The sequence below is a fragment of the Furipterus horrens genome, unplaced genomic scaffold (genome assembly GCF_987537825.1).
Source record: "Furipterus horrens unplaced genomic scaffold, mFurHor1.1.pri manual_scaffold_7, whole genome shotgun sequence".
NCBI classification, from domain to species: Eukaryota; Metazoa; Chordata; class Mammalia; order Chiroptera; family Furipteridae; genus Furipterus; species Furipterus horrens.
This window is the reverse complement of record NW_028327177.1, coordinates 80457899-80471203: the sequence shown is the minus strand read 5'-3', so window position 1 is coordinate 80471203 and position 13305 is coordinate 80457899. Positions and strand designations below refer to the sequence as shown.

The 13305-nt window shown below is 38.1% G+C and overlaps 1 protein-coding gene and 1 pseudogene across 3 annotated transcripts in view; one reads left to right on the top strand and one right to left on the bottom strand.

The window, feature by feature from the left end:
- Nucleotides 1-947: 947 nt before the first annotated feature.
- Nucleotides 948-13305, bottom strand: part of FRMD4B (FERM domain containing 4B) — a 142443-nt gene continuing 130085 nt past the window's right edge. For 2 of the 3 annotated variants that reach the window (XM_090283847.1, XM_090283849.1), the window contains 4 exons: nt 11351-11470; nt 9746-10548; nt 6806-6938; nt 948-1460 (listed from right to left, as the gene is read on the bottom strand). In XM_090283847.1, the coding sequence (XP_090139973.1) occupies nt 1337-1460; nt 6806-6938; nt 9746-10548; nt 11351-11470 (1180 nt within the window). In that variant the 3' untranslated portion in view covers nt 948-1336. The remainder of the gene's footprint in view (nt 1461-6805; nt 6939-9745; nt 10549-11350; nt 11471-13305) is intronic. The other variant, XM_090283848.1, reaches the window with a different exon arrangement.
- Nucleotides 4329-5151, top strand: LOC150004693 (ras-related protein Rab-11A pseudogene; annotated as a pseudogene).

Here is a 13305-nt window from a genome sequence, read left to right as displayed (position 1 = left end):
CAAATCAACTTTATGTATATATTACATGCTTTGGGATATAGATAGAAAATGGCCCAAAACAGTTGTTTAGAAACTTCTCTAGTCACAATATGAACAAGAAACCTGTATAAAAGGGGGGAAGGAGCACCTTTTATGAAATTTTAAAGCAGAATAGATGACAAAAATGATATGGAAGGTGGAAATATTTGTTAAAAAAAACCTCAACCATGAACTATAATTAGTTGTTCTTCCACAAAAAGTATGAGGTAGTTTTAGCCTCATAAATAAATCTACTGCAGCTTGGAGGTTTTTTTTTTTTTTTTCTTGTAACTGACTAATCTTGTTTTTGTCACTTGGTGACTTAGAACTACCTATGGAATCTCGACAATATGCTTATTTTTCCAATGGTTATATTTTAAGGCACACAATTCATCTAAAATAATGGTTTTTTTTCTTTTATTTTATTTTGGGATCTTTCTGTATCACCTTAAAATATTTTTCTAAATTACTGATTAGAAAACTTTGCATATCAAGCCTCCCATTTCAAATGACAGCCAAATTGGAGAGTTAACAGCCTGAATAATAGCTCATACCATTGTATAGAAAGAAAAAAGGAGCTCAATGATATTGTACCTCAGAAAATTCTCCAAGCGGTTTGTCAATTATTCAGTGGGCTGCTTCATTTTCCCCAATCTGCTACCATAAAGTTTTATGACAGGATGCTATGGCAATACGTCTTTCTGGACCCCATTTTATGGTGCTTATGAAAACCATCACTCTTTATAAAATCCTAAAAACATTTACACTCATTCAGAACTTTATGAAAATCCAGCTTCTATTCAAGTAATTTTCCAATACTGTCTAAGTTGTTCATGTCCGTGTAGAAATAGCATCATTCTTGTCAGCTCACAATCCAAACTTTCTGATGGTGAGCAATGACTATAGAGCTCTGGCTTCCCTCCTCTCATCATTCTGAATTGTGCTCTGAAATTTCCCGTCCTTTTTTCTTGGAGATCCTGAAAGCACTTTTCACAGTTTTGAGGTTTGCCTTCAACAATGTTTATTCCATTAAAAAGTGCTTGCTATTGATAAAGATTAAGTCCTTCCTTGGCAGTGGTTCAACATGTGATCTGATTTTTTGCTGTTAGGCTAGCGCATGGACTTTGAAAGGCAGGTTGTCCTGCAGCGGTTTGTGCAGCTTAGTGTGGGATTCACTTTCAGGGCAACGTGAGTCCTCGCTTCAACCTCTGATGCCTTTAGGTTCCTAAAGACAAACAGCCTTCTGGTAAGACAAACACATTTTGCAAGGCACACTAGTGTGAGAACGCAGTGGTTGGTCAAGAGGTCCAGCTGCAGTTCAGACTAATGTTCCAGGCTTTGAATCTTCATGCCAAAAGAGCCTCTGCTCACTAATCTCCAGGCTGTCTGGTTCCAACTGGTTTCCATCTGTACTATCCAGTTGACTGGTCTCGGCGTATTGTCTATTAAAGGAAAGCAGAAAAGTTATTACCTGTGGTCATTCTGTTCTCAGACTACAAATTATTATACTCAAAAGAAGTTAGTAGAAAACACTGTTAAGAAAATTATCCAAAACTTGGAAATAAGGCAAAGGATGACTGTAGTTCTTTCAATATCACCCTGGAGCATTGTCTAACAGGACCATGCAGGAGTAGTTGATTGTCTAACTTACATTTACCATTGATGAGGACCCAGATTATGTTAAGATAGACATTAACTTAAGAGGTTTTCTTTTGGTCTGAAGGAATACAAATAATTTCTGTCTAGTATGAGAGATTATGGTTATAGTTGTATTGCCCTGTAGGACATAAAAGTTGTTCTATATCTAATCTAGTAATCTTGCTCTGGCATTTCTCTTTCAGTGTGTTGAATACATTCTCTCTAATTCTCTTGGAACAGGTTTTCCATTCTGTTAGTTCCCTTATTAATGTGTTAAATAAATCTTTGACACATGTCCATTCTCCATTTATGTGAGAGTCATATTTTTAACGCTTTAAAAGGTATTTTTTGACAGCCTTGGTTCCCATACCGTCCCCTCTCCCCCTGCCTGCTTGCAGCTGCCTGGGAGTTTCCCATGATAGTGGGGTGTATCAACCCAAGCTCCATTTGGCCTTGATCAGCCCTCAGACTCACAGCTGCAAGATAAACGACTGAATTCAATAGTTTCTTTTTTTCTTCACCCTATAAAACAGCCCCTCCTTCCCTAGGAGCCCAAAGTCGGAGCCATTCGCGGCACGACTTCCTCCCTGCTTGCTAATTCCCTCAATAAACTTCTTTTTGTCTGCTTGCTGCGTCTTAATGGTTCTCTGAGCGACTCCGTTCTTACATTTTTGACAGCCACGTTTTAAGTACTCTTCCAATTATAGGAATATACCAGATGTTTTCTTCACGGACAAAGGAAGATATTCAGAGGGAGGCAGGGTCACCTTGGGATATATGTTAGATCCCTAGGGTTTATGAGTCAAGTGTAAATTTGAAAGAGCATCATATATAAAAATCATAAACATTTTTAGATGATATCTTCAAATGAGAACATCCTATTACACAAACCATTCCAATAAGAAAAACCTCATTCTTGTAGCAGCAGGTTAGAGTAAATTAGATGGTTAGTAGATTTCCTTTCATTTCAAGTTTCAATGCCTTTTAGTAAGGGTAATAAAAAGCCTTTGGAAGAAGAGCTTTGGAAATACTACTATGTGAATCCAGGTATTTAGTGCTTTCATCTAATATAAAAACAAAGTCAGATTTTCATAACTTCACACAACAGTCAGGACAAGCAGAACCCCTGCTATGTAAGAAGCAACACACAGCTTTAAGAGACTGTACTTACTACAGCTGACTACACCTAGCAAAAGAGAATTTAAAACTGATTTCATTTCTGGAGACACAACCATTCTCTGGGACAGAAGCCCCTCGTTTTGTCTAGTAATAGGTAGAGTGAGATAAGGAAGAGGAAGGGAAATGGAAAACAGGGAATGAAAGAAAAAAGTTATCTGAAAACACAATTTGCAGCAGTAGAGCCAAGACTCTTGACTATATTATATACTAGGTAGCACAAGAGATTTTGACATTTCTAATTTTGGAAAGTTTATGCTGCTGACAATTACAGCACATCATACTAAGAAAAAATTTTTTTTTGTTTTGGTAAAAAATTGTAGTTTTCTGTAGTAGTAAGACCTGGACACTTTGGGGAAAAAGAGCTTTAGATAATATGCATTTTATTTATAATAATCTAATCACTGATCACTAAGTACTTCAAATCTTTAACTTGAGAAGACCTGAAGGTTTTTACCTTTATCTTAACACTCAATTTCTCTTACTTAAAAAATTAGGTTTTCATCAATAATAACTTGCAAATTTAAGGCAAAATATTTAAAGCTTCATGGATGGTTGCTATTATTCTTGCATTGTTAATAGGTCAAGTTGAATTGAGCAAAGTACACAATAATTTTAAAAAATCCTAAATAGACATATGAATGAAAATAAGCACTCCCATAACTCTGTGGCTGGGATGATAAACAGGCAAATTTTTCTGGAAAGCAGAGTTTAGGAAATTATACTTTTCAGTTTAATCCTTTAAGTCTATTAATTGGAATATATCCTAGGAAAATAATTTGGAATTCAGACAAATATTTTGTGCAAAGATGTTATTAATAGCATCATTACTTACAACAAAAAAAGAAAATCCAAACAGAACATGGATGACTGCTAAATAGAGTATGTTGTATTAATGGAATGCCATATCAGTCACATAAAATAAGGTTTAAAGAGCTTTAAAAAACATGGGAACATGTTTATGTTATAATATTAAATAAAAATCTTGGAAGAAGAATTTCACATACAATAAAAAAATTGTATATGTTATCATTACAGCCATGTTAAAAATGAATGCAGAAAAATGGGGTGAATGTGCCAAAATGTTAATAACTGCTATCTCTAGATGCTGGAATTATGGGTAAATTATTTCCTACTTAGTTATCCCTTTATGATTTTCTTAATTTTACACAATGACCTCATATTATGTGCATGTGCACACACACACACAATATGAATCTTTAAATAGTTCTAATTTCCTGTACATTGTGCCCCTTGGACATCAGCCTCTCTATCAATCCATCTTAGGCTGGTTGAATTAGGAGGGCAGACTATTTAAAAACAGATGTTCCCTAAAAATGATTAGCACTTCCTGAATCTAGTGAGAGTAGTGTTAAGGATACTCTTAAAACTGTCTTATAACACCCGCTCTGGCAGCTGAAGCTCGGAGCTCCGGTTACCCCTGCCGCGACGCCCCCTGGTCCCACCGATACCACTGCTGCTCCCACCGATACCACTGCTGCTCCCGCCCCTTCACTCATCGGCCGCGCAATGGGCACCCGCGATGACGAGTACGACTGCCTCTTCAAAGTTGTCCTTATCGGAGATTCTGGTGTTGGAAAGAGTAATCTCCTGTCTCGATTTACTTGAAATGAGTTTAATCTTGAAGCAAGAGCACCATTGGAGTGGAGTTTGCAACAAGAAGCATCCAGGTTGACGGGAAAACAATAAAGGTACAGATATGGGATATGGCTGGGCAAGAGCGATATCGAGCTATAACATCAGCATACTATCGTGGAGCTGTAGGTGCCTTATTGGTTTATGACATTGCTAAACATCTCACATATGAAAACGTAGAGCGATGGCTGAAAGAACTGAGAGATCATGCTGATAGTAACATTGTTACTGGGCAATAAGAGTGATCTGCGTCATCTCAGGGCAGTTCCTACAGATGAAGCAAGAGCTTTTGCAGAAAAGAATGGTTTGGCATTCATTGAGACATCAGCTCTAGACTCTACAAATGTAGAAGCTGCTTTTCAGACAATTCTGACAGAGATATACCGCATTGTTTCCCAGAAGCAAATGTCAGACAGACGTGAAAATGACATGTCTCCAAGCAACAATATGGTTCCTATTCATGTTCCACCAACCACTGAAAATAAGCCAAAGGTGCAGTGCTGTCAGAACATATAAGGCGTTTCTCTTCCCCCCTAGAAGACTGTGTATAGTCCATTTCTCAGGTCTGAGATTTAAATATATTTGTAATTCTTGTGGTCACTTTTGTGTTTTATTACTTCCTTATACTTAATGAATGTTCCATGTTTTAAGTCTTTTGATTTTAGCTTTTTAAAATTATGTTTGTCCCGAAAAAAAAAAGAAGAAACTGTCTTATACATTGAATGTTTTATATCATTTCTAACTGAGACAACAAAAAAGGAAAGTAAAAGTATATAAACATGAGAACCATTTGCACATTATATAAAATAATTAGAACTGAACTGAAAAAAATTCATCACAAATGCTGAGCCAAAACCATTTTGGTTCTTGGTCATAACTCATTCTCAAGCATTATTTACAGAAATCCAAGTTATGTCACATCCTTTGAAGTACATTTTCATTAACCTTCTTTTCTGAGTACATCCTTTGTTGAGTTTAGACAACTGGACTAATATTTCATGCCAAGAAAAACTACTGCTGAATATGGAGAAGAAAAATAAGGCTTTTGGGGGTGAATATGTCTAATTTGCTGTAACTGAGTGCTTTAATAAAAAACTAACCTTTAAAAATACCATATGATATCACCTAATACAGGAAACTAAAGAACAACACAAACAAACGAACTAAATAGGACAAAGAGTAGAATAGTAGTCAATAGGGGGGAGGGGGGAGGGAGAGAAGGGGGATAAGGGAAGGGTCTAGTCAAGGAACGTGTATAAATGATTCATGGACATGGACAATGGGGAGGGATATGATTGCGAGAGAAGGGGTGGGCTGGGTGGGGGGGGAAGCAATGGGGGAAAAATGGGACAACTGTAATTGAAAAACCAAAAAAAAAAAAAAAAGAACAAAAAAAGAAACTAACCTTTACAATTCACCAGTTTAAAGATCTTTATAATTAGAGTCTGTGTAAGTTGCCTATGACTGAAGCATATGATTTAAAGAAAACAAAATTAATTTTCTAAAATTCCCCAGAAAATGTTCTCCTTCTTGCCACCATGGCTGTGGTTTATATTCTGTGAGAAAGTGATAGGGAGAAGTGACCTCTTCAAACCTAACTTCTCCTGTGTAATATGAAAAACTGAAAAGGATGTAATTCAGACTTTGCAATCTTTTTGAAAATTGCATTTGAATAAACTGTTCTTATACATTTCCTCTAAATGTTTACAAAAAATTACTTTTTACAAATAGGACAGCTGGTTATGTCTGTTGTTTCTTAATAAATACAGGGTCAGATATAAGAAGCCAGCAAATGTTTGAAATCCAGCCCACCAACTGTCTATAAAGAATCTTGGTATGAACAGCCTTTTTCTGGAGAAGAGATATTTGTTCTGCAAGGTTCCAGAACCGTCTAAATAGTTAAATCAATTATGCAGTTTTAAGTACTGCAATTAAGCACAAAACCTTCAGACACACAATTTAATGTACAGAACTCTAAGAACAGGGTCACGTTTGAAGGAACTATATTTGAGGGTCAACAAAGTTTTCCTTAAAGGGCCAGATAAGAGTGTATTTGGTTGGCCATATGGCCTGTGCCACAACTACTCTGCGTTGCCCTCTTAGTGCAAAAACAGCCATAGATAACATGAAATGAATGAGCACGGCTGTTTCCCAATAAAACTTTATTTGCAAAAACAGATGGCAGCTGGTTTTGACCCATAAGCTAGAGTTTGCCAACTCTTGACTAGATTATTTAGCACTCATAAAATAAAATAGGATTCCTGAATTCTTTTTACCAGGAACAGGCTACTAGAATATATGAGCATTGCTTCCTCACCTGGCTGGAGAGGGCAAAGAATTATAGATGTTGCTATAGCAGCTGGTATAAGAAGGATGTGCCAGGGTCTCGTATTCAGAAAACCCTACTGTTATCTGGGTCCTCCAGTTCCCAGAAGCATTTGTAGAAGACACTAGAAATAAAAATGAAAAAATAGACAAAATTAGTGGTAATATTTAAAGTGAAAATTGTTCAGGCTATTTAGATGTACATTGTAATCAGCTGTATGTAAAATAGAGATTAAGAGCCAATGTTTGGAATCAACAAAGTTCCTATCCCAGTTTGGTCACTTACTGGCCATGTAACCTTGGACAAATAGCTTATTCTCTTTAAATTTCAGGTTCTTCATCTGAAAAGTGGGGATAATAATATAAATATATTTTTATGGAGATCATATCAGGATTAAATAAGGTAATGAATGTACGAAAATATTTAGCACTGCTCCTGGCACAGAGTAGACTCAATAAATGATAACTATTAATATTATTAATGGGGATAAGGTTAATTAAAAGACATCCTATAAAAAAAAAACAAACCCAAAATACAAGCCAGAAAAAATACCCTATATTGAGAGAATCCTCCCATTTGGTCTAAGTTGGCTGGTATATAAGGCTTCTGTTATCTAAGTAACGTGATGATTGAGTTTCTTGGAGGCCTTTTGAGGAAGCATAATCTGTGTATAATCCTGGAGCAACACCCAGTGGATGCCTCATCGCTGGGCATTTGTTGTCCTCTCTCTAAAAGGAGTTCTGCTCCACACCTAGGCTGCACAGGTGACCACAGTGCCATCTGGTCACCTGAGACTCAAATAACCATCACTACTCATGGTTCTTTCCAGCCATCCTCCATTTCTCTTCCTGGCAGCCAACTCCTTCCTCTTCACTCTTGTACCCACAAAGCACTTGTGACCCATGTGGGACAAACACTTTTCAAAACCCTGGATGCCAAATCTCACTTTGAGCTTCAAGAATGTATCACCAGTATCAGTTGGGGCTGTGAGGCTTGGTGGTTAAGATGTCAGAGCTGGGACTGAATTCCCACTCCACCACTTACTAGATTTGGGGCTTGGGCAGGGTCATTTATATTCTCTAAGCCAGAATTGCCTCAGCTGCACAATTAGGATAATAATAATAAGCACTCATTGTATAGAACTGTTGCATACATTAAATAGGATAGTGCAGGTAAAGTGCTGAGTGTGCTGCATACACATGGTAGTATGACAATAAATGGAGGCTTGCCACTACTACTAAAACTGAGTCACTGAGAGCCTTTGGGTGGCTGGAAGGAGCTACAAAATCCCCGACTAATATGGCACATAATCAGGAACTTACCTCTGCATGAGAATGAGGCATGGCTCTTGTAATATATTTCAACAGCTATAAAATATAGACAGGAACAGGGAAATTTCTAAAAGCAATTCTGGGAGCACTGATTTCATATCTCTCATTCAAATGGTGCCTTTTGGTCTGTGGGGCCAAATCCTGCTGGTATCAGCAAGGCTCAAGCCAGGTCCAAATCAGGATGCATTAACTCTGTTCTCACCTTTGCCCGGAACTGAGCCCATTGCTAGGAATGTTAATAGTTCTTAGTTACACCTGCTTCTCCCTGGCCTCGCTGTTTAAAGGAGGCATTCCCTCTGCCCGGATAACGACCCACATGCATCTCAGCCTTCTTTGCTTGTTTTTTGATTTGTAGCACTCTGCCCAGGTTTGGTTTCTGTCAGTTTCTCATGCTATGCCTTGAACTTTAGGGGGAAGAAAGGCATTCTCTAGATTGGAGCCATAAGTGACAAAAAATAATTAAAGGAGACTTTTCCTATGTTAGGTGTGTTAATAGATGGAAAGTACTAGTGGAAGTCTGAAGTCCTGCACAAACATAAGATAACTCAAACTCAAACAGAAATCTCCATGGAAATGCTTCTGGTCAACAAGCTTACGAAACTTTTAGAGGTACAGTTTTCACTGATTAATTACACCACGATTTGGGACTACTTGTGCATGTCTCACTGAACAGTCATGCTTGAAGGAGGGGGCATGAGTCATGCCCTCCAGTTTTCATGCTGTTCAAGAATTTAGTCATTTCTTAGAAGCTTTAAAATTGCTTAATTTTCATACATTCCTTTGACTGTGAACTAAAATGTGAGCCCATCAAGGCACACAACTGTTTTAACATTGGCTCCCTAGCATCTTGGATGTGCTAGTTGTTTACTGAATAAATTAAACCAGAGACATATACTCCTATCACCCATTTCTCTACTTAAAGTACTTGGCACAGCTGGAAGGTACTCAGTAAGTTCACCACAAATGTCAGCAGAGTTACAGGCCAAAGTCAACGCATGAAGGGAACACTAATGAAAACTATCTCTGAAAATCCCTTAAATTAACTGTAAATTGAACTATATATGATTATTGAATTGAGTCAAGACAGTGGCAGGAACAGTACTTAATAAATGCCAGCTTCTATTACAATTATGAAAAGCTGTCTGCAGGTAGCAGAGCATCTGAAGTACACTGATCAAACTTTTGGTGGTGAAAAGGGAAGGATGTATAATTGTTTTCTTTGTACCTGAAGGACTTAGTCTGTTCTTTTAATATATCAAACCTCAATGACATGAACACATTTTAGAGATGTGACTGTCAATTAAGATCTAGAAAAATAAAGCATGTGAAAGCTCCTCATGTGGGCAGCATATAGAGCAGGTGCTCAATAAATGTTTGCTGGATTTCAATCTAAAACTTGCTTCATCAGACCTGTGTGACAGTGTTCTTTGGAAAGCTAGAGGGAACTGTTTTTAAGTTGGCAATTTGGGTCCACCCCATGGCACCACCCTCCTGATCTTGGGTACTGGTCTCCTGATCCTTGAGGGGCATGGTTTTGGGTGGGAGGGGAAATAAGGGTATGTCAAATCCGGGTATCAAGTGCCTCCTCAAGTATTCTTACCTGAAGAGTAGGAAGATGTGCGACTGCCTGGAGAACAGGGCACTTGGAGCCCGGTAAACCCCAGGTACCCCTGTGACCCCCTGTCTGAGTCAAAGCTGGTCTGTGGGCTGTGCCCTTGCTCCTTTTGCCCAGAGGCCCGCTGGTACCAGCCCCGCAGGTGCTCTGCAACTAAGGCCCTGTGGATGTTCTTGGTGATGCGCTTGGGTGCAGCAGCCTTCCTCGGCAGCCGGAGGGTTGCATATGGGTTATGGGGCACCCGGTCTGTCTCGTCTTCATGGAAAGACCTACTATAGTCCCTCTGGTGGTCGTATGCATAGTGAGCCAAGGAGCGGTAGGAAGGATTGACACTGTACTGCCCCTCAGTGTCATTCTCATAGACGTAGCCGCCGCTGTAATAAAAGTCACACTCTGCATATGGCATGTACCCAGCGATGTAGTAGCTGGAAGAAGGCTGCTCATAGCTCTTTGTACAGATGCTATTTTTCAGACTGTCTCTTTGAGCAAGATTGGGCATGCTTCCTGAATTCGAAGTGGAAATGTTCTGTTTCTTAGACCTTCTCTGGCCCCTGGTGCGCGTGTCCAGGGTGTGGGTGCTGTGACAGGGGCCCATCATGGGAGTCATACAGTAGTATTCAGCGCTGGACTGGCTGGTGCAGGAGGACCCATCATCCAGGACTTCAGTGCTGCTGCTCCTTTGGGATTTATGGAGGGAGAAGGGCCCATTGTGGTCAATCTCGGACAGCAGGTGAGACTGGGACTCCAGGCTGCCACTGCGCTGGCGGCAGTGCTGAGAGGACTCTGGCCTAAAAGAGAAGAAAGGCAAACTTGTCAAAGAGAGAGGGGAAAAGGGTGACTGAAATAAGGAAAAAGAATGCCACATTAAAGGTTTTAATAGGACTTTTAAGGTTTCCAAAGCTGACGGCTCAACAGAACCCATTGGTTCACATACAGTTCACTGCCATGGTCAAAATGAGAAATGAACCAAGTTCTGTCAATTGTGTAATCCATATTCGTTCTTGAGAACCAGGAAGATAAACTGATGATGCAAAATTGCATTAAAGTCTGAAAAAAAAACAACAGACTTTGATGGGTCCTGTCTTCCAACAGGATAGGAAAATACATGGACAGAGCCTGGGCTCTGCCGGCAGAGTCTGAGTGAGTCTTGGCTCTGCCATTTTCCAGCTGTGTGAGGTTGACCAAGGTATTTAACCTCTCTGAGCCATGCTTCCTCCTCTATAAAGGGAGGACAAACATAGTACCTAATATTTACAATTACGCTTGTTGTGGGGACTAAATAATATGGTGCATATAAAGTATTAGCACAGCCTTCAGTAAACACTTCAAAATGTTGCTACTGTCATTATCTTCATCCTCACCAATAACAAATGGTAATATCTGGTTGGAAAAATTAAGGTACAAAAAAATCCAATATTGACTTGAACATAATACATTTTCTTTGCTGAGATATGTGAAATTGTGAGTAGAAAATGTAGATTTCATAAATAGAGACCTGCTGCCAAAGTCCCATAAAATGATTACAAACACAAGTGAAACACAACCTTAAAGCAAAGATTAACAAAGTCCAAGTGACCAAAGCGCTCTTACTCCAGGTGGCTGCTGCTGTATGTGTTTCGGGTGAGCACAGGGGTGGTGGGCATGCTTCGTCCTCCCTGGGGCCGCTTTTCCAGCGTTTTGTAAGGGCTGCTGTGTGTCGACAGAATTTCTCTGTGACGGTAAAAAGAATTCAGAAAATGACAAGTTCCAAACATCTTCTTGCAAAAGCTGACAGAAAGGGTGCATGGGGAGAAACTTAGAAAGGTCTTTCGGTGGTGTGGGATCCTGGTACATCCCAGATAAGTTTTAGAAAAGTTCATGTGGTCTGACTCTGAGTCATAAATATGAAGGAAAAAATTAAAACGTTTTTTTAAAAAAGAGTGTACTGACTAAAATAGAATGAAAGCAACTAGAGCAGGGACAGCAAACCTTTTCTTTCTGTAAAGAGTCTAATAGTAAATATTTTTGGCTTTGTGGGTGAGGTGATCTGTCTTAATTACTCAACTCTGCCCTTGAAGTGCAGTGGTAGTGCAGACAATATGTAAGTGAATAAAACTTGACTATGAATATCAAAATTCAAATTTCATATAATTTTCACATTACAAAATATTATTGCTTTTGATTTCTCCCCCAACTATCTAAAAATATAAAAACCATTGTTACCTCATGGGATATATAAAAATAGGTGTTAGGATGAATCTGGCCAGTGGGCCATAGTTTGCTGGCCCCTGGTCTAGAAGGCAACATCCTTGAATCCTCTATTAAATAATTGTGATTAAATTTTTACTTATCACAAAAGGATGCCAAGCTCATTGCAAAAAAGTTCAAAGATACAGATTTTAAAAAATGTAAATGTCCATAACCTGATACCTTAGATGTAGCCAGTCAATACTAAATGTTTTCAGATATTTTCCCCAAGTATGTATACTTATAAGTATTTATACTTTTTAACAACAAAAATGAGATCTGACTATATATTTTTTCAAAACCCATGTTAAAAAAGTTAAATTATACCTAAGATTTCAAGTTGCTTGATATTTGTTTACCATGTTATTTTAACGACTATGTAACATTCCATTGTAAAGATTTACTATAATTTATTTACACAATACATTTAGGTTGCTTTCAATTTTCACTAATATAAACAATGCTGCAATGAGTGTCCTGTATTTAATTACTCCAAGAGGAAAAATTCCTGTAAGTGAAATTACTGGGGCAAAGGGCAAACTCATTTAAAGCTATTGTGGATGTGGGCATAATAATTTTTAAGATAATGATTCTTAATTATAATTTTTCCTTTTGCTGAAATAGTTTTGTTTTCCCTATATAACAAATACAGGGGTGGGCAAAGATAGGTTTACAGTAATTCATATTGAAAATAATATAATAATAAATGAATAATAATACAAAAATAAATTCCATGTTTTGTGTACTTACAACCGTAAACCTACTTTTGCTCACCCCTGTATACTTGTCCAGTGTTATCTAACAGGACTTTCTTCAGTGATGGAAATGTGTTATATCTGTGCTGTCCTATAGTATAGACACTAGCCACATGGGGCTATTAGCACTTGAAATGGCTAGAATAACTGAGGAAATTAGTTTTTAATTTTATTTGCTTTTAATTATGTTGGACAGCAGAGAGACACTTAGAGCTCTATAATTTAACCCTTTGAGTGCCAGCATCACTGTGAGCAACGCTGACACGTTTTCCCAAAAGTACCAGTGTTGCTCCCAACGACTCTTTTTTCAATGGCTATAAATGTGAATAACAATGGAATAATTTGTATTTTATGTTTTGTTCTCTTTTTTTGTACCTCAGGTTATATATTAATATAACTTTTTCTCATGTTGATCCAAATTTTGAATTTTTATGCTTGTTCAAACACTGACATATTAATGTTTTTATAGACATTTTTCATAAACTCTGCATTTCTCAGCAAAATAGCCTAGCATTTCTCACACAAATTTTTCGCAATTACACATGGCACTCAAAGGGTTAAGGA